The sequence below is a fragment of the Nomascus leucogenys genome, chromosome 7b (genome assembly GCF_006542625.1).
Source record: "Nomascus leucogenys isolate Asia chromosome 7b, Asia_NLE_v1, whole genome shotgun sequence".
NCBI classification, from domain to species: Eukaryota; Metazoa; Chordata; class Mammalia; order Primates; family Hylobatidae; genus Nomascus; species Nomascus leucogenys.
This window is the reverse complement of record NC_044387.1, coordinates 34,867,146-34,889,937: the sequence shown is the minus strand read 5'-3', so window position 1 is coordinate 34,889,937 and position 22,792 is coordinate 34,867,146. Positions and strand designations below refer to the sequence as shown.

Below are 22,792 nucleotides of genomic sequence, written 5' to 3'. Positions count from 1 at the left end.
GGCAAGGTCCTGCACAATCTAGCCCAGGCCTCTCTGACCTCGTTCTCGGTATCCTTCTGTTAGTCCATTCTGCACCATGTCCTGACCACACTGTTGCCCCTTGATAGTTCTCTCTTGCCTCTAACTATCTTTTCCCTAGATGTCCACATGGTACATCCCCTCACCTTTGACAGGTAATGGTGTAAGTGACATCTGTTTATTGAGTCTTTACTTGGCCTCCCAATTTAAAATTGCTCTCCACCCCAGCACTTTCCATTCACCTTTCCTGCTTTATTTTTCCATAGCACTAAATTTTTTTCTTCTTTTTGTTGATTGCCTCCCAACACTAGGTTGTAAACTCCATGATAGCAACTTTTGTGTGTTGTGTTCACTCTGTGTTTCTCGAGCCCAAAGTAGTGCCATTTTAGTGTCTGTGCGTGTTCATGTGGGACTCAGACACATACAAATTGCCTTCCTTACCCCAAAACAAATGTATAATGTTCCCAAATCATACATCCTCTCGAGATTATATGGGATGTAAAGATCAGAAACTTCAACTTTTTGGCTTCCAACTAGTAAATCACCTCTCTTTGATCCCCCCAAACCTGGTTTTGAACTAGCAGAGTCAGGGGATGGGGTGTCACAGATTCCATAGCCTCTTGGAGGATATACACTTGTGCCCCTCCTGGTTGGAACTCTGAAACAATGCTCCTATGCAATATAGTGAGGTTGTTTGGAGTCTGTTTTGATTATACACTTTTAGTTTTTAGGACACATCAGATACATAAGAAGGCAAATTGGCTTTTGTTGACCAGTCTGCAGACTCTATAAAACTGCAGACTTCATGAAATCCATGTTTAAAGATTTCTGAGTGCCCCACAAAGCAGTAAACAATCTGACCCACCTTGACCATCAGCTCCTCTGTGAAGTCTCCCCTGGTCCTCCAGAGTGGAGTTAGCTACTTCCTTCTTTATGATCTCGTGGTGCTTTGTGAAGCATCAACTCTAGCACTTATTGTAAAGCAGTTGTTAATTTGATGTACCTTTCGCCTCTGAGATGCTATAAACTTCTTGAAGATGAGGTCGATATTTATCATTTTAGCCTTAGGAACTACCACAGTACCTTCAAGGTACAGAGTAGTATAATACATTTTTATTGAATGAGTCCGTTTATGTATGAATCTATTGTACAAGATTCAGCATAGCACACCCCTGCTTTTCAGAACACAGTCCAGAACACACAATGACCACAGGGATACACAAAGTTATAGGCTTTGCCAAACCAGAAATGATCAGGTAGGACTGTTAACACATGTTTAAAGAGCTGGCCTGTTTCCATGTATCTTCTTTTTATTCATTTTATAGGCAAATATTTTAATTTATCCTATTTTGGTTACATGATCAATATTCTTTAGCCTTCATACAAATTCCTCTTAAATTTTTTTACTTGATTTTGATTAATATTTAATAAATAAATAATATAAATAATTAGATATGCTATGGGAAAATTTTTAAAAGGCAGAACTGTTGTCTTTAATGATATTTTCCACATTTTCATGGTGCTTTCTAAGATCTTACAAGTTAACATACCGAAGTATTAACTGATGATCCCCCAAAACACACTCTATTCTTTTGTTTTAGGGAGCTAATTCTTTCTTTGCTCGGCAAGAGATACCTTTTTTTTTTTTTGAAGAAGGAATCTTGCCCTGTCGCTCAAGCTGGAGTGCAGTGGCATGATCTGAGCTCACTGCAACCTCTGCCTCCCGGGTTCAAGAAATTCTCCTGCCTTAGCCTCCCGAGTAGCTGAGATTACAGGTGCCTGCCACCACGCCCTGCTAATTTTTGTACTTTTAGTGGGTTTCGTCATGTTGGCTAGGCTGGTCTCAAACTCTTGACCTCAGGTGATCTGCCCATCTTGGCCTCCCAAAGTGCTGAGATTACAGGCGTGAGCCACCATGCCTTGCCAGTAAGGGATATCTTTTGTCAGATTAAGTTTGTCATAGAATAAAAAGAGGAGAACAGCCCCTGTTCGGCCTTTGCATTTCAAAATAGACTCTCCAAACTCTAGACACCATCTGGAGAATCAAACCTTTGAATTTCAAGAGCTAATGTTTTCAAAACAATTTTTAAAGATTTTAGGCTAATTTATTTTGTGCAATTTATTTTGAAATGCCTCAAAAAGTTACATGAGTTGATGGATTAAAAGAGGGGTGGATAGATGGATGAATAGATGGTGAACAAGTAGAGTAAAATGTTCATGTTCATGGCAGAATTTTGATGGTGGGTGTATGTGTATACCATACAATTCTTTCAACTTTCCTACGTGTTTGAAATGTTCATGATAAAACGTTAGGGGAAAAGTCTGAATCAAGGCATAAAAACTTATACCAAGAATAACTGATAAAACAAATGAGTAGATGAAGAGTCAGTGTAACCTGTCCTTACCACTTTCACCATCTGCCCTAGAAGAGAAAGGTTTCATGCCTCAGGAAAATGAAAATGAATCAGGCAAAAAGAGTACTGCCTGGATGTTTCTCAGTTCTCATGAGGAAATGGAGCCCTCCTCCCCTACATTTTGTTTTGTTTTGTTTTGTTTTTGAGATGGAGTCTCACACTGTCACCCAGGCTGGAGTGCAGTGATGCGATCTTGGCTCACTGCAACCTCTGCCTCCTGGGTTCAAGCGATTCTCCTGCCTCAGCCTCCCAAGTAGTTGGGACTACAGGCATGAACCACCAGGCCCGGCTATTTTTTTTTGTATTTTTAGTAGAGATGGGGTTTCACCATGTTGGTCAGGCTGGTCTTGAACTCCTGACCTCAAATGATCCGCCTGCCTCAGCCTCCCAAAGTGCTGGGATTACAGGCATGAGCCACCACACCTGGCCCCTATTCCCCTACTTCTAGGTACTCATCTGTCATCTTCCAAATTGCTTACATTGAACATCAAAGAGCAGAGTCAGCTCCAGCCTTACTGGGTTAAGTCCAGGGAAGGTGCAAGCCTTGAAGAGAATTTCTCCACACCACCAAGGTACACGGCTGTGACATGGCCTTAGGATTTGTCTAAATAGAGAGGTCCTGAGACAACTCAACCTTATAGTGGTGTGGAAGCAGAGCCAGAAATTTCCTATGTTCCTGGGAAGGATGAAAGAGTGGCTAACTGAGGGTTTGAGGAGGCCTCAGAGTCAAATTGAGGAGGATGTAGTGTTTACCACATGGCCCTAAGGACTAGAGATATGCTGAGTGACCTGGAAGCTTTGGCGATTGCCAGTGAGGATATAGGCCAATGAAAAAACCCGTAAGGGATAGACTACATCAGTGCCAATGGCAGTGTCAGATGGGGGATCACCGTAACCCTGATGCCTCCACCCCAAAGTTGCCAGAAAAATACAGAATATCCAGTCAAATTTGAATTTCAGATAGACAACAATTTTTTGTATGTTTGTCTCATACAATATTCTGCCGTTTATCTGAAATTTAAACTGAGGTGGACATCCTATATTTCTATATGCTACATCTGGCAACCCTATTTTAACCAGATTATTTCACAAAATCTGTTCCACAAATCCCTAGGTACCATTATGTGAAGGGACAGGGGATAATTCTTGCATACCACTGCACAGAAAATATAAATTGCCTGAGAAAACACTGAAGTGACTGAAATTTTCTGCAGTCAACTAGATAAATTACTTTCCAAAGGACAAGCTAGAGGTCCTAGAATGGAACTAAATTTAGTTTAGAAAACAAAGAAAATTACTATTTTGTACTAAGGAGTTATGTGGTTTAAAATACTTTATTTGCTTCAGTCTGAACTTCACGACAGCCCCGTAAGAAGAGGCAGCTTTAATGTTAATGAGGACAAAGTTGAATTTAGAGATGGCAAATGACTTGCTCACAATTATGATGTGACAAGTGGGTGGCTGAACCCATATCAGAGCTCATTTAGTCTTCCTGGTTTACTTCCCCCAAAGAACCTTTTATCTATGTGGGTAGACATAAATAACACACCTAAAAATTATAGCAGGAGACATCATTTACCAATGATGGAAAAGCAATGCAGGAGCCTAAGCCATTAGGAATATGATTCAGGGAAGTTTTATGGGAATTAAGCATTTTTGAGGGATAGATATGAGGTGGCTTGACCTTTGACATTGTATCCAAACAAAATCTTAACAAATTCCCACCATGGCATGCCTAGAGATTAATTTCTATTTCCAAAATAGAAATTAGTGGTCAGAAAAGAGAAATTCAGTCTTTAAAAACTGTAGTAGTCAGAAAAGAGAAAATTCAGCCTTCAAAAACCGTAGTGGTTAGAAAAGAGAAATTCAGCCTTTTAAAACTGTAATCTGTGTTTGAGTTTGTTTTTTTTTAAATTATTTTCTCTGGAAGGAAATTAGCCGCTGATCATTTTATAGCAATGCAGATCACTCTGTTTTTCTCTTGTATTTTGCCCATGTGTTGACTTCACCTTCATTCATGTACGCATTTTTTTTCTTTGGGATGGAATCTGGCTCTGTTGCCCAGGCTGGAGCGCAATGGTGAGATCTTGGCTCACTGAAACCTCTGCCTCCCGAGTTCAAGCAATTCTCCTGTCTCAGCTTCCTGAGCAGCTGGAGTTACAGGTGTGCAGCACCACGCCCAGCTAATTTTTTTGTAATTTTAGTAGAGGTGGAGTTTCACCATGTTGGCCAAGCTGGTCTCAGACTCCTGACCACAAGTGATCCACCTGCCTCAGCCTCCCAAAGTGCTGGGATTACAGGCGTGAGCCATTGCACCTGACCAATGTATGCATTCTTATATTAAATACTTAGTGATTATTGTCTGTGGACCAAGTATTGTGCTAAGTACTAGAATATGAAGATGAGCAAAAGGCACATCTCAGTTGTATTTTCTGTTTTCTGAATATAAAATCTGAGCATTAGAGGGGACCACTCCATTGATGATGGAATCTTTTCTGCATCATTCCTGCGAAGGGGTTGTCCAGATTAGCTTGGATACTTCAGGGGAAAGAGAACTACCTTCTTCCGGAGGCAATATAATTCAACACCATATCTACAGATTTAGACACTATTTTTAAATACCTATAGTTATAATTATAAAAATTAAGAGACTAGGCATGGTGGCTGACACCTATAATCCCAACAATTTGGGAGGCTGAGACGGGGGAATCACGTGAGCCTAAAAGGTTGAGGCTATAGTGAGCCACGATTGCACCACCACACTCCAGCCTAGGTGACAGAGCAAGACCCTGTCTCTAAAATAATAATAATAATAATAATAAACAAAATAAAAAAATTAAGAAAGAACATGTGCATATAAAGATGATGTAGGTATATGGAAAGGCTATGGTGAGGACTCAAAACATGGGTGATACAAGGAACACATACCAGAAGTGTTTTGTCTGAAAATAAGCCTGACTCAAAAAAAATCTCCCAATATGCTAGCCTAAAAAATTGCAAACATTTGCTAACTCAGTTTTAATGACCAACATTTGTTTTAAAAAGAAATCAGAATAGCTATCTTCCTCACTGGATAAAAAAAGGAATAATTGACCTTGGTTTTTTGCTACTTATTCTAGAGTCCCATAAGAAAACATATTTACATACTTTGTGAGTTATGCCTCACTCTCCCCACAAGTACAAAATAAAGTAAAAAGCGTTTTTATTACATTTCATCTAGAAGGTGGACATGAGAATGACACGAACATTCTTCAGCAAGAGCTTACAGTGTCCATTTTGCTAGTACTGTTCCCATGCCCATTCAAAAATATTTTCAATCAAACTAGAAACAAGAAGATTTACTCAAGAAAGAAGGCTTATTGATGCATTAGATTCCAAAACCCAGCTTGGGTTGAGATGTCCCCAGGAGACATCCACATCCTCTCACAAAGCTAAACAGATCAAGAACATAATGAACACATTTGCTAAACAACTCTTATGAACATGTTATTTATGGTATCTCTCAAGCCCAATATTTTGTTTCCTTAACATTGTCATGAGTTAACACATTTCTTAACTCACAGGCTTACGCTGTTCTTCTTCTTACATTGAAAGGAATACCTATCCAAAACTTCTTCAGATTTACTTGCTGAAGTCATGCAAGTCTGGAAGAAGACAAAGGTGGAGTGATAATTCCAAAAGTAAGGATAATACCTTTGGCTTTAAGTGTCCATTCAGTAGAAACCCTGAGACCTCAAGTTCTTTTTCTTCTCTTTGTAGGGTTCTAAGAAGACTTATATTCTTCTAATTAATGTTTATAATTTCCACACAGATGCCACTTTTCACTTCAAGTCTTGGTTGCTTCCCCCATCAAGCCTCCCAGTGTTGTCATCTTCTCCCCTGCCCACCCCATTGACCCAAACTGGAGCTGCCAGGACTGCTGTGTTCACTGAGGCAGAGAGAATCCTCTTCTACCTACTGCTTACATCTTCCAAAAGACAATCTGCATCTCCCAGTTTTCTGTCACTCTTTCTTTTGTGGAACATGGGACAAATTCTCCCAGTGATAGAACAGATGACTTCTGAGTAAATAGAAAGCATCCTACTCAAAAGCATGTCTTACTTATCAACAAGAATGGAGCCTCAGTTTATATCCCCCCCTTGCACCACTTCTGTCCTGTATAGAAATTTCTGCCCAACAGGTGGGTGGCTTTCAAAATTAGGGAAATATTTTCTCTCCCTTAATTTTTATGAGTTTTAATTATTTTATCTTAGGATCCAATTTTAGTTCACAGACCTATGTCTCTGTTTTCCTGGGTTGTCTGGTGGTGCACTTTATTAGAAAATAGAGTTCAAGCTGGGCATATGCAGTGAGATCTCCTTATTGGATGTATGCCTGATACTCATGTAGAGTGGAATCCTTTAAAAATCCTTGTAATGAATGGGAGGAGAAATATGTCATAAATTAATCATGGGATCAAATTAACTCTATGGCGATATTTTGGGAAATACAACCTGGCCTATTTATCCACTAATCTGTTTAATTTGGAGGGCTTATAATACTTTCAGAATCAGAAGACTAAATACTAATAGCCAAGCTTTACAGATAATAGAAAGATACATGACTCATTTAAATAACTTCACCCATGTTGCCAGTAATGAGCTTCAAATGCCATAAGGTGCAGCAGCTGAGCGGACAGGCTCCTCACTGCCTGAGAACTTGCAGGCAGAGCTTTTCAGCCAGCTATCCAAAGGTTTCCCAGTGAAAGCTAAACAGATCCTCACACAACAATGCAACATTTTTCTTTTTTTTATTGTTATACTTTAAGTTTTAGGGTACATGTGCACAATGTGCAGGTTTGTTACATATGTATCCATGTGCCTTGTTGGTGTGCTGCACCCATTAACTCGTCATTTAGCATTAGGTATATCTCCTAATGCTGCCCCTCCCCCCTCCCCCAACCCCACAACTGTCCCCGGAGTGTGATGTTCCCCTTCCTGTGTCCATGTGTTCTCATTGTTCAATTCCCACCTATGAGTGAGAACATATATCCAGAATCTACAATGATCTCAAGCAACATTTTTTTTCTAGCAGAAAAAATAGATCAAAACATTCCACAGCTACAACCTTTGAAATTAGATAATGAGATTCAAAGAGGAAGTCAGTTATTGTATGAGAAAACCATTAAAGAAAATGTCCAGGCTCAAGCTCATCCTACTAGCATTATGATGATGATGATGATGATGATAGTGTTGTGTTGGTTTAGCACTTTATATTTACAGAGTGCACTTTCTCTCACTTTGTATAATTAACACAACCCATTGTACTGATAAGAAAACAAGATTTTGATTAAAAAAAAACAGCTTTCAAAAAAAGGGAAATAAGAAAAGGAAAGCCAGATTCTTTTTCCCCAACAGTGTGGTTACAGAAAACATGTGTCAATTTACGGTAGTTTGCAAGAAGTTTTTCCCTCACAATCATTTGAAGTGTCATAAGTATATATTAATCTCTGAACCAACCAAAGCAATTTCTCAAGCCTTTTTACCTTGGAAAGAGTGTCCAGGTCTACAACTTGTCCCCAGCCACTGGGAGTTCTTCCCTTAACTTGTATCAAAAGTCATTAAAAGCCCATTTCTAGTTCTGCCTCTTAGTCAAAATCAGAAGTAATGGAATCCAAAGACAGGATGGGGCTTTTAGGTAAATTCAATTCTGGCGGGTCTGCTTAAAATTTGGGCGCTTTTCCCTTTCACTCTCAGGTTTCATCCTTGTTTTCAAGCATTATTGGAACTGTATTTGTTTATCCAAGAAATACATTTCAAGCATCCTGTCCCTTTCTTTTATATTTGAAGATATATGACTGCAGGTTAATATATTATTTCGTAATTTTCTCATAGTACTTGGACTATAACTTGGTTATATATAACTTTCATTTAACATTCATTTTGGAATCTCAATGTCATTCTCACTTAGGCAATTATTTTTCCTTTGCCTACAAGATTTTAAATGATCTTTGGTCACTAACTTTCTACTTCTTCAACTCTCCCAGAATATAAAAGCATACTTTCATGCTCATGGAGTTCCTCATGTTCATCAATAGTGGTTTTCTGTTTCCTCAAAGCAGTGAGTCAGTCTCTGTTCATTTCTCTTATAGTAATTCTTCTTCTTTACAGATTCTTGGCAATAGTAGTTGAACAAAAAGGGAACTTGACATATATCTCAGGCTCTTTCACTAAATAATATCTGTTTTATTCAGTCACACCCTTCACATCCCATAAAGTCATAAAGAAACCAATTTCCTGCTCCTGGAAATGGAATCTACCTTATTGCTCTTAGGCTAACTTCGTTCAGTGTGAAAACGAGAGAAGCCTTCTTCACTCCCTCTCATTGGCTCACCCTTGTCTTAACCAAATAGAAATTTTCTTATATTTTCCCTTTCTATCAATATCTCAGCAAAAATGTGAAGGTCTTTGTTTTGTTTTGAATATAGGGTTTCTTTCTGCAGAGTGCTATTGTGTAAATAGTAGCTCAGCAGGGATTCCACCTGGAAACTAAGCCATGCTTACTCAAAGAATCAAATATTTGAAATACCTGCAGAGGACAATTGAGGAGGATATGCCAGTGGTCTATTGGGATAAAGAATGTAGACTCCTGGGGGCTGTTCTGGGAGAATTTACCTGGGGGAGAGAATCAAGTCATAGTGGCTTGATCCAAGTGTGGTGCTTTTAGCTCAAAGAGGAGGAGTTAGTCTGATGACAGTATCGTTCCTGACACCAGCTGGAGCTCTGATCTAGTCTTCAAGTAACTCTGATGTGAGGGAGGGAAAATTAAAAGTAGAAAGTAGAGGGCAATTGTTTTCATTAGACAGATTTGAGTTTAGGTCCAGAATCTAAATCCCATTAGCTGTACAATCATGAGAAAATTGTTTAGCCACATTGAACTCCAGTTTCCCCATCTGTAGAGGGATAAAGATGAAATGGGCTAATGAATAGAAATACTTTGCAAAATGCTGGCCAAGAGTAGGTGCTCAATACACAGCAGCTAAAACTCGAACAACGACAAACTGAAAGGACCGTGACCCTCTGGCAAACACTGGAAGTGCAAGCTAAAGTTGGAAAAGAAGAAGTCTCTTCACCTCGGTTGCAAGAGCAATAGTAGTTGGTTGCATTTGGAGTTCTCAAAGACATATTCCACACTGAGCACACTTGGCACAGTGAGTGGTACCTAATGGTGCTCCTGTGAGTGGTACAGCAAACTTTGAGAAGCAAGGACAGTTTGAGCACTGGAAGACTTTCAGCAGTCAATAACTTCATGACACCAGGATGGGTAAGACCAAATGGTAGCTTCCATACAAGAACTAAGAGATTAACCTTAAGAGTGTACATTTGATACTCCCCTGCAGACTCTGAGAACTATTTGTAGAGGAATTATAGGGATAAATCGATTGTATATTCAGTGTTACCATGTCTCATGAAACCAAATTGTTTACTACTGTTGCTTTCTAGAAAATTCTATGTTGTGATACTTTATACCTTCATGGAACACTTTATACCCCATCCTCAAGAAATCCATGAGTACCTCATAATCCATATAAGAGAAAACACATAGCGACATAAGTGATCACAAAAAACAAAGTGATAAAGTCTATAAATGACATATAAAGAAGATAAAGATGTAGGACAAAGCAGGGAGCGGGCTGAGTAATGCCATGTGGGACTAGAGAGGATGAAAAGGTCTCAAAATGAGAAAGGTTTGAATTGCGATAAAAAACGCAATTCATCAAATGGGCAAGGAAGCAAGGATTTCCAGAAAGAGTAAACAGCATGTGAAATGATAGCACAGGAAACTTCATGGTTTGTTAAAGGCTTATGGGTACCTAGAACACAGGGTGCACTTTGGGAAATAGCAGAATATATAGAAGACACTAAAACACTACAGGAAAAATATGTACAAACTTGGCTTTCTATCCTGATACAACTTTGTGAATTTAGGCAATGTTTTAAAATTTCTATGAGCCTTAATTTCCTCATCTGGAAAATATGGATAAAGACAGTCATATTTAAGTGTTGTTGTAGGTAGAAAACAAAATAAAATATTTACCCCAATACGTATTTACCCCAACAAGTATTACATCCTTCTTCTAATGTTTTGTTCTAAATGTGGCAGAAGCTATATCTTGGAGGAATGTATATATGATGCAAAGGCATTTGGTTTCAATGATGTGTGTAAAGAGATCTACTTTTAAGTTTTAAGCACATTTAGGCTTTAAGTACATTAGTAAGATCTATGTTGATAGAATGAAGAAAAGGAAAAAAGTCCAAAGATATAATAAAGGCAGATTAGACCTTCCCTTAGGAAAGGTCCAGAGTGAAGGAAAGACGGCACTATTCTGTGAATGGTGCCACCTGAGTGGTGCAGCATGGTGGCCCTGAAGGAATCCAGGATTCCCCCAAATTTGAATGATTGGTTGCCTAGTGATTCATTCACCAGCATAGAAAATGTGTGTGTGGTGGCCAGGGTGGGGGAGAGATGACAAACAGATATAGGAGGAAATATATTGAATTCACTTCAGGAAAGACTGAGTGGAAAGAAAGTATGTGTAGAAAAGCACTCCATGTTTAGTAAGTGCATGTGTCTGGAGTCATTGTCATATAGTTTGTAGTTTAATGAGCCCAGGACAGATCCTTAAGTAACACTAATGCAGCACAACCAGGTGATGTAAGGGATGCCAGTGAAGGTGAGTGAGAAGGAGAGACCAGAGAAAAAAAGCGGGAAGGGGTGGTGAGGGTGTCCAGGAATTAATATTATAGATGTTGGGCTGGGTGCGGTGGCTCACACCTGTAATCCCAGCACTTTGGGAGGCCGAGGCACGTGGATCACGAAGTCAGGAGATCGAGACCATCCTGGCTAACACGGTGAAACCCTGTCTGTACTAAAAATACAAAAAATTAGCCAGGTGTGGTGGCGGGCACCTGTAGTCCCAGCTACTCAGGAGGCTGAGGCAGGAGAATGGCGTGAACCCGGGAGGCACAGCTTTCAGTGAGCCAAGATCGCACCACTGCACTCCAGCCTGGGCGACAGAGCGAGACTCCGCCTCAAAAAAATATATAGATGTCAAAGTAGTAAGACATTTTAAGACAACTGAATGACTAAATAGTGTCAAATGCAAATAAGAAGACAAGTGAATGCAAAATGACCATTGGATTTATCCAGATAGAGGTTATTAATGGTGTGATAGGAGAGGGAAAGTTTTGGATGCTGTGATCAATGAGCTTGGCTATGTTGTGTAAGAGTGAGTTCAAACATTACCCATCAAAGAAGATGGGGTCTCATATATGTTTGAAGTGGAGGAGAACGGTACATATTTTCAGCTGGTGAGAGGTGATGGAGAGATTGGAGATACAGGAACCCCCACACTGTTAAGTGATTGGTCTTATACAGTGGTGGTTTTCAAACTCAACTCCGTCCTCACTACTACTCTGCAACTCATTTTTGTTTTACTTATCTATTCTGTCTCCCTGCCTTCCAACAGTCATTTCATATCTGCCCCAATTCCCTTAAGCCTTGGGTCTCACCTCTTACCCTCTCAGTCTCTGTAGATGTCTTTACCTCATACTTCACAAAGAAAATAGAAAACATCAGCTAAGAATCTGCTGCCCTTTGCCTGGAAGTGTGAAGTGCAGGAGAATGAGCAAATTTCCTCAGTGAGGTCATAGGAGAATCAGTATCTTAGAGACAGAGACACAAGTTTCAGTGAAGTCCCAAAAGGAGACATAATCTATAGCTAAGAGGATGGTAATAAGGATGTAGAAGAGGTTTTTGCCATGTAAAGGGGGACCAAGAAGACGAATGAACAGAATTGCAAGGAAGGTCAGTCATGAGCAAATGGGTCTTAGAGGATGATAATGGGAGGATATGAGGATGAGGGTTCCAGAGGGAATTGATATTATCACCATGAAATTTCTTTCTGTGGTTAGACAAGAAGGTGGCTGGAAAAAGCACACATTTCCATGAAGGAATAAATTTCTAGTTGGGAGTTAGAGGTGTATATGTGAGGGCTTGGAGTTGGGATGAGAAGAGCAGAAGAAAACAGAAGAAAGAGGCCTTATTTGACCTCTTAACCATTAGTACACATTCATCTGTAACTCCAAAAATAAAGACAACCTGTTCAGGAAGAAGTGAGTTTTTAGACAGGAAAAAGTGACTAAATGCAGAAAGCACACAACACTGTTCATGACATGAATGAAAGAAAGAGGTACAGGAGTATCCACAGCATATTAAGTGAAGAGGGTAAGTTAACAAGACAGGTGTGTGTGTGTGTGTGCGTGTGTGTGTGTGTAAAACACAGAGGTATCCCAAATGCTAAGAGATGGTCTCTATAGGTGGTGAGCCTACTGGTGGTTTCAGAGGCAGTTCTATGTTTAGTGAACCCTGAGGCCTATACAATTCTGGGATTTCCTTTAAAAGAAAAAACAAATAAATTTATGGATGCAAATTAGTTATAAAAGTAAATATTTGTTTAAGGGAGCCCACGCTCCATTATCTCCACAGTGAATCTGTCTCTACATGATTTTTATAGTTTTCTGTGTTTATCCATATACATTTTCAACACTGAGTAAGAGCTTCTTTAGAAAGAAGAACTAATGTTATTTTTAAAAAGAAGTATAAATTACTTTTTAAAATGCCGGCCATGCTCTCAAACTACTCACATTAGATTTTTTTTTTAGTAAGAATCATGAAAGATAGTTTTTAATTGGGAGGATTACAGAGTTTAAGAGTTCATGTTGTCATAGGATGCATGTCAAGAAAGTCATCTGTAAAATTCCTAGCTTGAGGCTACCCTTGAATTTTATTTGCTTATATAAAGCACCATAGACAAATACCCTGAAACAAGTGGAAGTTCAAAGTCAAACCACTCCTTTAATCAGTGAAACCTTGCTTTTTCTTACAAAAGTACAAAACGAAACAAAAACAACTCCAAAAAATCGTTGACATGAGTTGTGCTGATTCTGGTAACCCAATTTAAATGGGTTAATTCTTCCCAGGAAAGAGTTGTCCCTGCACTAAACATTCTTTCTAGTAGCATGATCTCCTCACCTTCTTGTAGTCACAGCTGCCTGGACACTTTAAACTGGAAAGTGCCAGCAAAGTCTTCTGCTGAAGAATTTCTTTAGTAACAGGAAGTGGCTGTGTGAGAGAAGTTTTATACTGCTTCACTTTATCCTCTCAGCTGACAAGGAAGTACATGACTGACTGTAAATGACTTGGGGACTGTCCCCACAAATTCTTCTTGATGAATAAACTGCTGAAGGGTACATCGAGATAAGGAGAAAAAAGGTGTTTTCTTACCTTTGGAGAACATAGATTTCTGTGAGTTGGCATGGCCTCTGGGGTGAACCGTTTTGGATGAGGAGAAGCATTTCTCTCAATCAGATCTTGGATTCTTTTGTCCAGCTCCATGCTTTCACATCTGCCCAGAAAGACATGGGAAAGTTACATTATACAAAGGTAATTAAAAATTATTCAGGCGTAGAGTGAGTTTATGGATGACATGGAGGTGTTATTTATGTATGATACTTCTCTACGATCTCCCAAACTCTAATCTCATTATGTTTTCATTAGTCCATGCCATGAGAGCACTTTGAAAGAGCATTTGAATTTAATTTTCCCTTACAAAGGAAGATACGGACAAGTTTAGGAATTTTCAGTCTGAGAACAATGGCAAGAATTGAATCCAACACTCACAGTGAGCCAGGTTCTTTCATGCATTTTCTTATTCAATGTGCAGCGCCACCTATTAAAGTAGTCACTGTCCCAGGCATTAGACAGGTAAGTAAACTTGAGTTTAGGAAGTTAACTAATTTACTAACTTAAGTGAAGTCAAACTGAAACATCCGCAGGGCCAAGATCAAACTCAGACCTGTAGAATTCCACAGTCTGTCTCAACCATTTTTGCTGTATGTCTTCAATTAACCTGAAAACAAATCCCTAAGCAGCTACTTGCCACCAAATGGAAATAATATATTACAGCTGAAGAGTATCTGGAAGCCCCCTTAGGAGAATCTAGTCCAGCTGCTTCCCAGAGGGAGTTGCTGACAGTCGCATGGCCATTAGCTGATAACACCAAGATTTAAACCAGAGCTTCCTACTCAAATCAAATTTTTATTTTTCCTTTATACCAGGGGTCCCCAACCCTCACTGCCAGTCTGGGGCCTGTTAGGGCCACACAGCAGGAGGTGAGAGGCAGGCAAGTGAGCAAAGCTTTATCTGTATTTACAGCCCCTCCCCATGGCTCACATTACCCTGTGAGCTCCACCTCCTGTCAAACCAGCAGTGGCATTAGATTCTCATAGGAATGCAAATCCTATTGCGAACTGCACGTGCGAGGGGTCTAGGTTGTGCGAACCTTATTGTGAACTGCACATGTGAGGGATCTAGGCTGCCTGCTCCTTATAAGAATCTAATGCCTGATGATCTGTCACTGTTTCCCATCACCCCCAGATGGGACCATCTAGTTGCAGAAAAACAAGCTCAGGGCTCCCACTGATTCTACATTATGGTGAGTTATATAATTATTTCATTATATATTACAATATAATAATAATACTAACACAGTGCACAGTCAATGTAATGTGCTTGAAACCATCCTACCCCGCTGCCCCAGTCCATCGAAAAACTGTCTTCCATGAAACCAGTGCCTGGTGCCAAAAAGGTTGGGGACTACTGCTTTACACGATGTTGTTATAATGGAGAAATTTTCTCATTAAAAACACAACTCACAAGGAAAAATGCACTAATTGTGTGATTTTTTTTTCTCTCTCTCTCTCTGTATATATATTTTTTGCCTGCCTCATCATATCTCACCCCCTGAAAATAACCTCTTGGATTGAGGGAGGAGTTCTTGCAGGAGTACTTCTCAAAGTTGTCTCCAAATAAAATAAATAACTAGATGGATGGCCTAATCAAATGCCTGTATGGCAGAGGTTGCTAGGGTTGTCTGCTCAATCCACTACCCTTGTTGAGAGTAGCTCACAGGAGTAGGCTCTGACAGCCATGTTTGCATTGATATGACTTGAACTTGCCTTTTGGTTATAACTGATTGGACCAAGAGTAAACAACTGATCCCAGTTTGGCCAGTGGGATTCTCCTCTGTGTCTGGAGCGAGCTGAGAATGAAGCATATGGGTAGAGAAATGTGGAGCTGAGAGACGTAGAGAGTCCTGACAATTTTCTAGTTCAGAATCAGCCCCTTCTAAGGCCTGACTACCTTCCAACTTTTAGATTCTGTGAAACACTCCATGTCATTATAATGAATTCGCTCTCATTATTTTTAAAGCTAGCTTTGCTTGGTTTCTGTTATCTATAATCAAAAATCCCTATATATGCACCTTGACTTTCATATTTATATTGTTTCTTTCAGGCTGTGAAATATCTGTACATCATGTGCCATTTATGATCCCATTGTAAAATATGGGCTGCTGGGTCTATGGTAAATCCTTCATGGTGCAAAAGGTGGCATATGCATAACAATGAGTTTGGACCTATCTTCAGGTTTTTTCCACAAACCTGTGAGGAGGAAAGTCACAAAATTTGTTTACTAACTGCCCTAAATCCTTCAGGTTAATTAGATTCCCAAGTAGCAACAGAATTGGACTAGTCTAAATGTTAAGCTCTTGAGGCAGCTTTCGGACCTATTCTGAACCAGACTTGCCTGCCAAGATGTCACAAGACTTTCTGGTCCTACCTTGCTCTGTGACAGAAAGGTTACTGAGCCACTTCAATCCCAGGCAGGATCATTTGGAGATAAAACTCATCATGATCTACAAGTCCTCAAATGATCTCGTTTTCTTGCTATCTTTCTAGTCTCACCTTCTACTCTCTTCCTTCCTGCTCTTTTTCTTCCAGACACGTTTGCATCATCAAACTTTATGGAACATACCAAGCAGTTCCCACTCCAGGCCTTGGTGTTTGCTCTTCCTCTGCAAAACTTGCTCTCTCACTTCATTCAGTGCTGGCTCAAATGTCACTTTATCATGAAAGCCTCTGCTGACTAACCTATCTGAACTAGATTTCTCAGCCCTATCACTATTGTCCCTTAATTCTGTTTTATTTTCTTCTTTGAATTTTTTATTATTTTGATTTCATATTTGTTTATTTTTCTCCTCCCTTGCCCCATCTATGTCCCAGGAAAGAGGAAAGTCCTTTGTGTTTATTCACTGCTCAGTCTCTTAGCACACAGTAGGACATCAATAAGGGTTTGTTATTGAATAAATATGACTCCAGGATGAGATTTAACTCAAAATACCTAATTATTAACTCAAATCTAACCAATAAATTAAGTGCTTATCTAAAACGTATGTAAATAAACTCAAACTCATAGGACTGATAAAGTCAAAACACAAATCAGTAAGCAAGGAAACACTAGCAGGAGCTTCAGAACGGACACTCAAGCTCAGCTGGTGTTGCCCTCATGGCTGCCTTGTTCTTTTTTACTTGTATTATATGTGTTCTTTGATATTAAACAACAATTGAGTATCCATTATTGCAAGGTGCTGACTTTTCACAGAAATAATCACATGCAGTCATCACTGTTAAAATTGTTTCAACTTCAGTGGCGAGCATGTTAGAAGCCAGCAGTTACTGTTCCCTCTTCATTTGGACAGAGTGGTGAAGGCTCAGCCTCAGAGCTGGGGCCCTGCATCCTCTCACATGAGCCTGGTTCAGCACACGTCCCTCAGGACCACAACCAAAGAGGGACGGGCCCTCAAGAGGATAGTGGTTTTCTGGGCTTGGCGCACAGTGAGACTCAGCGTGGTGACTACAGCTTCACTAACTTCAGTCACTACAGAAGGAGGAGAAGTGGCAGCAAAGAAAAAGAGAACCATATGGTGGTGACCAGACGTGGGGGCTTTGGTCACACCTATGGAGAGAGTGGGTGTCAGTGTTGACCACTGTGGGAGGGATAGGTTTCGAGCACTCAGGAATCCAGCTGGGAACTGAAAGGACACAGGAGGGGTGGAGCTCCAGGGATTGTAGCACAGTAAGGACTTGCACTCACTGTCTTTTCTCATTGCCAATATGATTGACATTGTCACTGTCACTATAATGAATATGCCTCAGAACTTGCATATGAACCCTCTGAAAGAAGCATTGTGATGCAGTAGAAAATCAACACGCTTTTAGAGTTGAACATAGCAGTGGGACCTAGTGTAAGTCCTTTAGCTTCTATGAACCTTTTTGGCCTGTTTTGTAAACAGAGGAAAACAATGTAATATTGTGATGCTGACAGTAGGATTAGTGATGCCATATGTATAATGCTTAGCACAGTGCCAGGCATGCCATGGATGCTCTGTGATTGATGCTATCGTTATTATTCTGAGGGTCTGGAATAGTTACCAAACAGTCTAACAAACGAGTTTAGAAAGTAGGAGCCATAAATTTAGTATACCACCATAAAGAAAAGAAAAGCACAAAAAAATGTTCATTGGGTTCAAAATATTCTCAAGAAGTTTAGTCACACCTCAAATAAATGAGAATTATGTCACCAACTTGGGCTTTATAACATTCTTAGGAAATCTTTTAGATTAGTCTTTAATTAATGTAGGAATTTGTACATGAAAATATTTTACATTCTCTTTTGAATTAGTGAAATTAATTATGTTTCATAAATTTCAATTTGACCTAGATTTATTTCACAGAAGAAAGTGCTTATCAAAGTTCATTTTTTCCTATAAAGCTCAACATTCTGACAATTGAGAGGCAGAATTAATTAAAGTTGAAAAATCCTCCTTTTTTCTTGAGATCACTTAATAATTGCATCCAACAATGTTGTGTTCTTAATACAACACTATGACCCGAGGGTAAAACAAACAAACAAAAAACACCCTACCAAACTTTTAAACACCAATAGAACAGATCCTATATAATCCTTGCATTAGTTCTGTGGGTACATAGTTGTTCCCACCTTGGGATCTGTTCCAAGAATCTGCTCAACTGATCGAGAGTTATGGCTCCAATGATCTCTGCTCTGGGCCCTACCTCTTACTCATACATATTTTTCAGATAGGAAGCTTGAGCGTCAGTGCGGCTAAGCAGTGATGCTAGACACCTTCTCCCAGGTCACTTGACTAATGAAGAGCAGGGTAAGAGTTCATGCTGACGCTTGTGACTTTTTACTCTACATCTGGGATCTTAGTGACCTCAGCCATTGTTAATAAAGAAGGACCATGGAGGGCTATGTTATTTCCAAAGAATTTGTTTTAGGTTTTCCATTTTGACAGGCATTTCTGCTCTAGTTCTAAAGAAAACAACTATAGGTCCCTCCAACTGAAATGTAGCTGATTTGTAAAGTCAGCTGTTCAGAGAGGCTTGGGAGATAACATATAGGGATCAAGTCTATCTTCCATATTTTTGACCAAAGTCCATGGATGGGATTCAATCAAATTAAATACAAAATAATATGTGTGCTATGTGTTTATCGTCTCTTCCTGAAGATAGGGTCTCTAGCAAGTTCTGGACCTCTCAAAAGCTTAAAAGCCCTGACCCAACTTTAGTTACTTTCACAGGTGACTACTGTTTTTGGTCTAAGAGTACACTTTTACTATGCTTTCTTTCTTTCCTTTTTTTAACCATGCAGGAATTATAAAAATTCAGAAATGACTCTTTGAACCAAATACTATTACTAAAATCTCGATTTAAGGGGGCCTCTTGACTAAATTATAAATGAACGGAGAATTATGGAGGCAAAATTATTAGGCTAAGAGTTTGAGGTGAGAGTGACAGAAATAAATGAAATTCAGTAAATACCTGTTGGGTCTTGGCTTCTTCACAGCTTATTTTAAACTTACATGGACAGAAACCTCCTTCCTTCCTGCCCTTCACTCACAAGAATAAATCAACATAGAAATTAAATAGAAATGATATTAATATGAATTAGATTTTATCAGTAGGATAGTAGGTTTCACCAATTTGACAATGAAACTTAAAAAAAAAAACTTTCCCCTAAGTTATATATTATTGTGAACTGTTTTTCCCAGACTAACATTGGGAAATAACAATCTGCCCTGTAATCTCTGTGAGCAGCCAGAGAGGACACAGGAAGAGATCAATGATATTCAGGTGTTCGGAGCCCTCATATTTTTGTTACTTGTTCAAAGGTCTCCAGTACAGAAGTCTCCAAAAAATTATCTAAAGCGTCCAATATGTTGTTGAATGTCATTGTTTAACGAGCTCATCTAAAGTTTGTTTATTTAAATTTTACTAGTTGATTAGAACCTGAATCAATAGGATTCTAAACTTGTAGAATCCTATCTGGTAGAGAAGATAATCTAAAAGTTATGGTTTACTGCCTTGAATGGCAGTTTTGTATCTAATCGTCCTATTCTAACACTTCTCCACTAAATTGCGTATAAATACCCAGCTCCCCAAATGCTCCTGAAATGAGCTGTCTCATGTTTCAGGATACCTCATTAATTAATACATTGAATAAAACCTTGGACATGGGTTCATTTTGTTTGCGTGAACATCATGTTTTTAACTTTTTGTAAATTATACATTAACACTCCTGGATATCAGCACTTTAAGACCACTGAATTTCGAGTTGACACTAATGATGCCTGGTGAGCATGCAACCCCAAACCACCAGACTTGGTTTTTATGGTTACATGGTATGGTTGCCTCATTAGTATTGGCAAGTAGTGTAAATTCTAGAGGAAAATAATTACATTCAATAGGAAAAACACATAACCACAGTCTTAGAAATAACTTGAAAAATCATTTAATTGACCTCCTGCGTTAACATAACAAAGAAATGAGGCTCAGTGGGGCTAAGTGATAGACAGCAAAGCCAGAATAAGAATTTAGGATGTTAGTGTTCTTTCTTCCTCCACACACTCACCTACCTCAAATGCCACATTTCTTTCCAGTCCATTACCAAGGTCACATTTTCTGCTTTGATCTTATGTCATAAACTATTATTTTCAGGAAAGACCCTGGAGAACAAAGCTCATCTTCAAATATGAGAAAAGGAAGAATTGACAGTGGATTCTTCTGTAATGGAAATGCTTCCAGATGTTCAAACATCAGGAATCTGGGTGACCCAGAATGAGAAGTGTTGTCTAAAAGATGCTAATCAAGCAGCAATTTTTAGGTTTTACTTTTTGTTACTATGATTTACTCTAAGTATGCTCCCGGTGATTTTGGGAAGAAACAAGTGACTCATAAATTACTCTGTGTATGTGTGTTTTAGATGACTGAGTTCAGGTGTCTTAATTGTTTGAGTAATTGGAAATATTAACAGTTGTGGCTTAAGAGTGTAGTAGAAGAGACAGGGTTTGCTGAGAGAATTTTGAAAGTAACATTTTCCTCGGACGAGAAGGAACATTTCTAAAGTTTTACCTAAGGCTATGTGGTTTAAAAATGCAAATAGATATCGAAGAATTGTATTTGCGTGTCTGAAATGAAAGCCCAGAGAATGGGGTGGGGAATGTTTCTTATCAACCTGAGCTCTGTTACTGCCCTCAATCTGCATTCTTGGCTAGCTCCCTGTTTATTTCCTCCCTGCTTTTGTGATGTGCTAGCTCACTATACTGATGCCACAAACCTGGTCCAAACCTCTTGTGGCTGTGCCCAGGAGGACCGTGCAGGCAGAGGAGGCAGTTGGAGCAGAGATAGAGTGCGGCTGCAGGTGCTGGTGCTAGCCCCAGTGAGAGGTTAGGAGTGAACAGAGCTGTGTAGAAACCACATCCTCCTACAGGCATCCTGCTGACACAGGTTTGGCCTTCTTCTTGGGACTGCTCTGCATGGGTGAAACAATCTCATTCACAAAACAGAGTGACAGATTAAAACAGAATATAGAGCTTTTGAAAACACAGTGTTTTAACAGAAGATATTCTGATACATGCATATCTTGGCCTTTTTTCCTGGTGTGTTTACTCATATTTAGTATCCTTTGAATTATAAACCTCACGAAGGCAGAGAAAGCTTTAGCCTGCTAATCATTGTATTTTTCAGAGCCTCACAGAGCCTAATCATTGTATTTTTCAGAGCCTCACATACTTATTAAGTATTTGACAAGAGAGTAAATTGACAAGAATAACTAGATCTAAATTGGAAGAGGAGAAGCTCCCATTAAAAAGTCCTGTGCAAGTTGGTCCCCTGTCTTCCTCAGATGCACTCTATCTACGTTATCCATATTATGTTTTTCCTTCTCAGCCTCAGTAAATCCACTGCTGGGGAAAGGAGCTGACAAAGGCTTAACAGTTGAGTTGCATAACAGGGGACACACCTGTCTGCTACAAGCCATAGAATGTCAATATCAGTGAGCAGGGATCTGGAAGTATACTGGAGTTGAGAAGTCCTTTCCAAGTTCCCTGGAATTAAAGCTGTAGTCAGGCCAATACTCGAAATGAATATGAATAAGGGTAGAACCTTAACTGAAGGTAAGTGTTGAGCTCAATACTCCCTGAACAAACTCTCAGAGAGTTTCTCCATAAAAGCTCAAAGAAAAATGATGTCACATTAGATTTCATGGGTAAGGTAAGCCTGGAAGACCAAGTTATGCTAAGATGTGATCTTCTACCCAGGGAGCCAGGACCCTAGTAGAGAAAAAGGACAAAACTAAGAAGATGGTCAAACACTGTTACTCTCACTACCGTTTATTCCAAAGTTGAAAATTACACAAAATTTACCCTCCGACAGGGACACAGGAAGAACATGGCTTAATAGCATTTTGGGTCAACAGAGGGAAGCTTCCTTGTTTTTGTTGTTGTTGTTGTTATTATTATTATTATTTTAGTATGGCATGCTATCATTAAGGTTATTTTTATTTATTTGAAATTCTATTTTCGTGAAGAAGCAGAGACTATAAGGAATGCCCAAAGATTTAGAGAATAGGAAACATTGGCTCCTAATCAACTTTATGAACAAGGCTGAGCCCCTATATTTAGGTGAAAAAAAACTTGGCACTTGATCTAACATTTGTATCACCTGTTAATACTTTTGCACCATTGTTCTACAGTAGAAATACACTCAGATGGGTTTATTGATAAACACCTGGAAGAGAACAAAGTTAAACTAGCTATACATGCACAGAAAAATTATGTATTTTATTGTTAGTGTTCTTGGAAATAGGCATTTCAACAAGAACATTTAAATGATGTATTTTACAGTTGTGTCTATGTTGCAAAATGAAGTAGAGTATATAAGTTATGTCTGATACATTCACCTCATGTAACCACATCCTGTGTCAACTATAGTTGTCCTTTAACTTATCAAAATATTTCTCTCAAATCTCTACCTGAATTTTAGACAGGTACAGTTCCAAGTTGTGACATTCTCTAGAAATATGAGAAGACTAAATTTTGAGTCATGTCTAATAATTTTCCC

At 39.2% G+C, this 22,792-nt stretch overlaps 1 protein-coding gene across 2 annotated transcripts in view; it reads right to left on the bottom strand.

Annotated features, from left to right (window-relative positions):
- Positions 1 to 22,792, bottom strand: part of TNIP3 (TNFAIP3 interacting protein 3) — a 96,817-nt gene that overhangs the window by 38,442 nt on the left and 35,583 nt on the right. For both annotated transcript variants that reach the window (XM_003271331.3, XM_004088447.2), the window contains exon 3: positions 13,758 to 13,878. In XM_003271331.3, the coding sequence (XP_003271379.2) occupies positions 13,758 to 13,878 (121 nt within the window). The remainder of the gene's footprint in view (positions 1 to 13,757; positions 13,879 to 22,792) is intronic.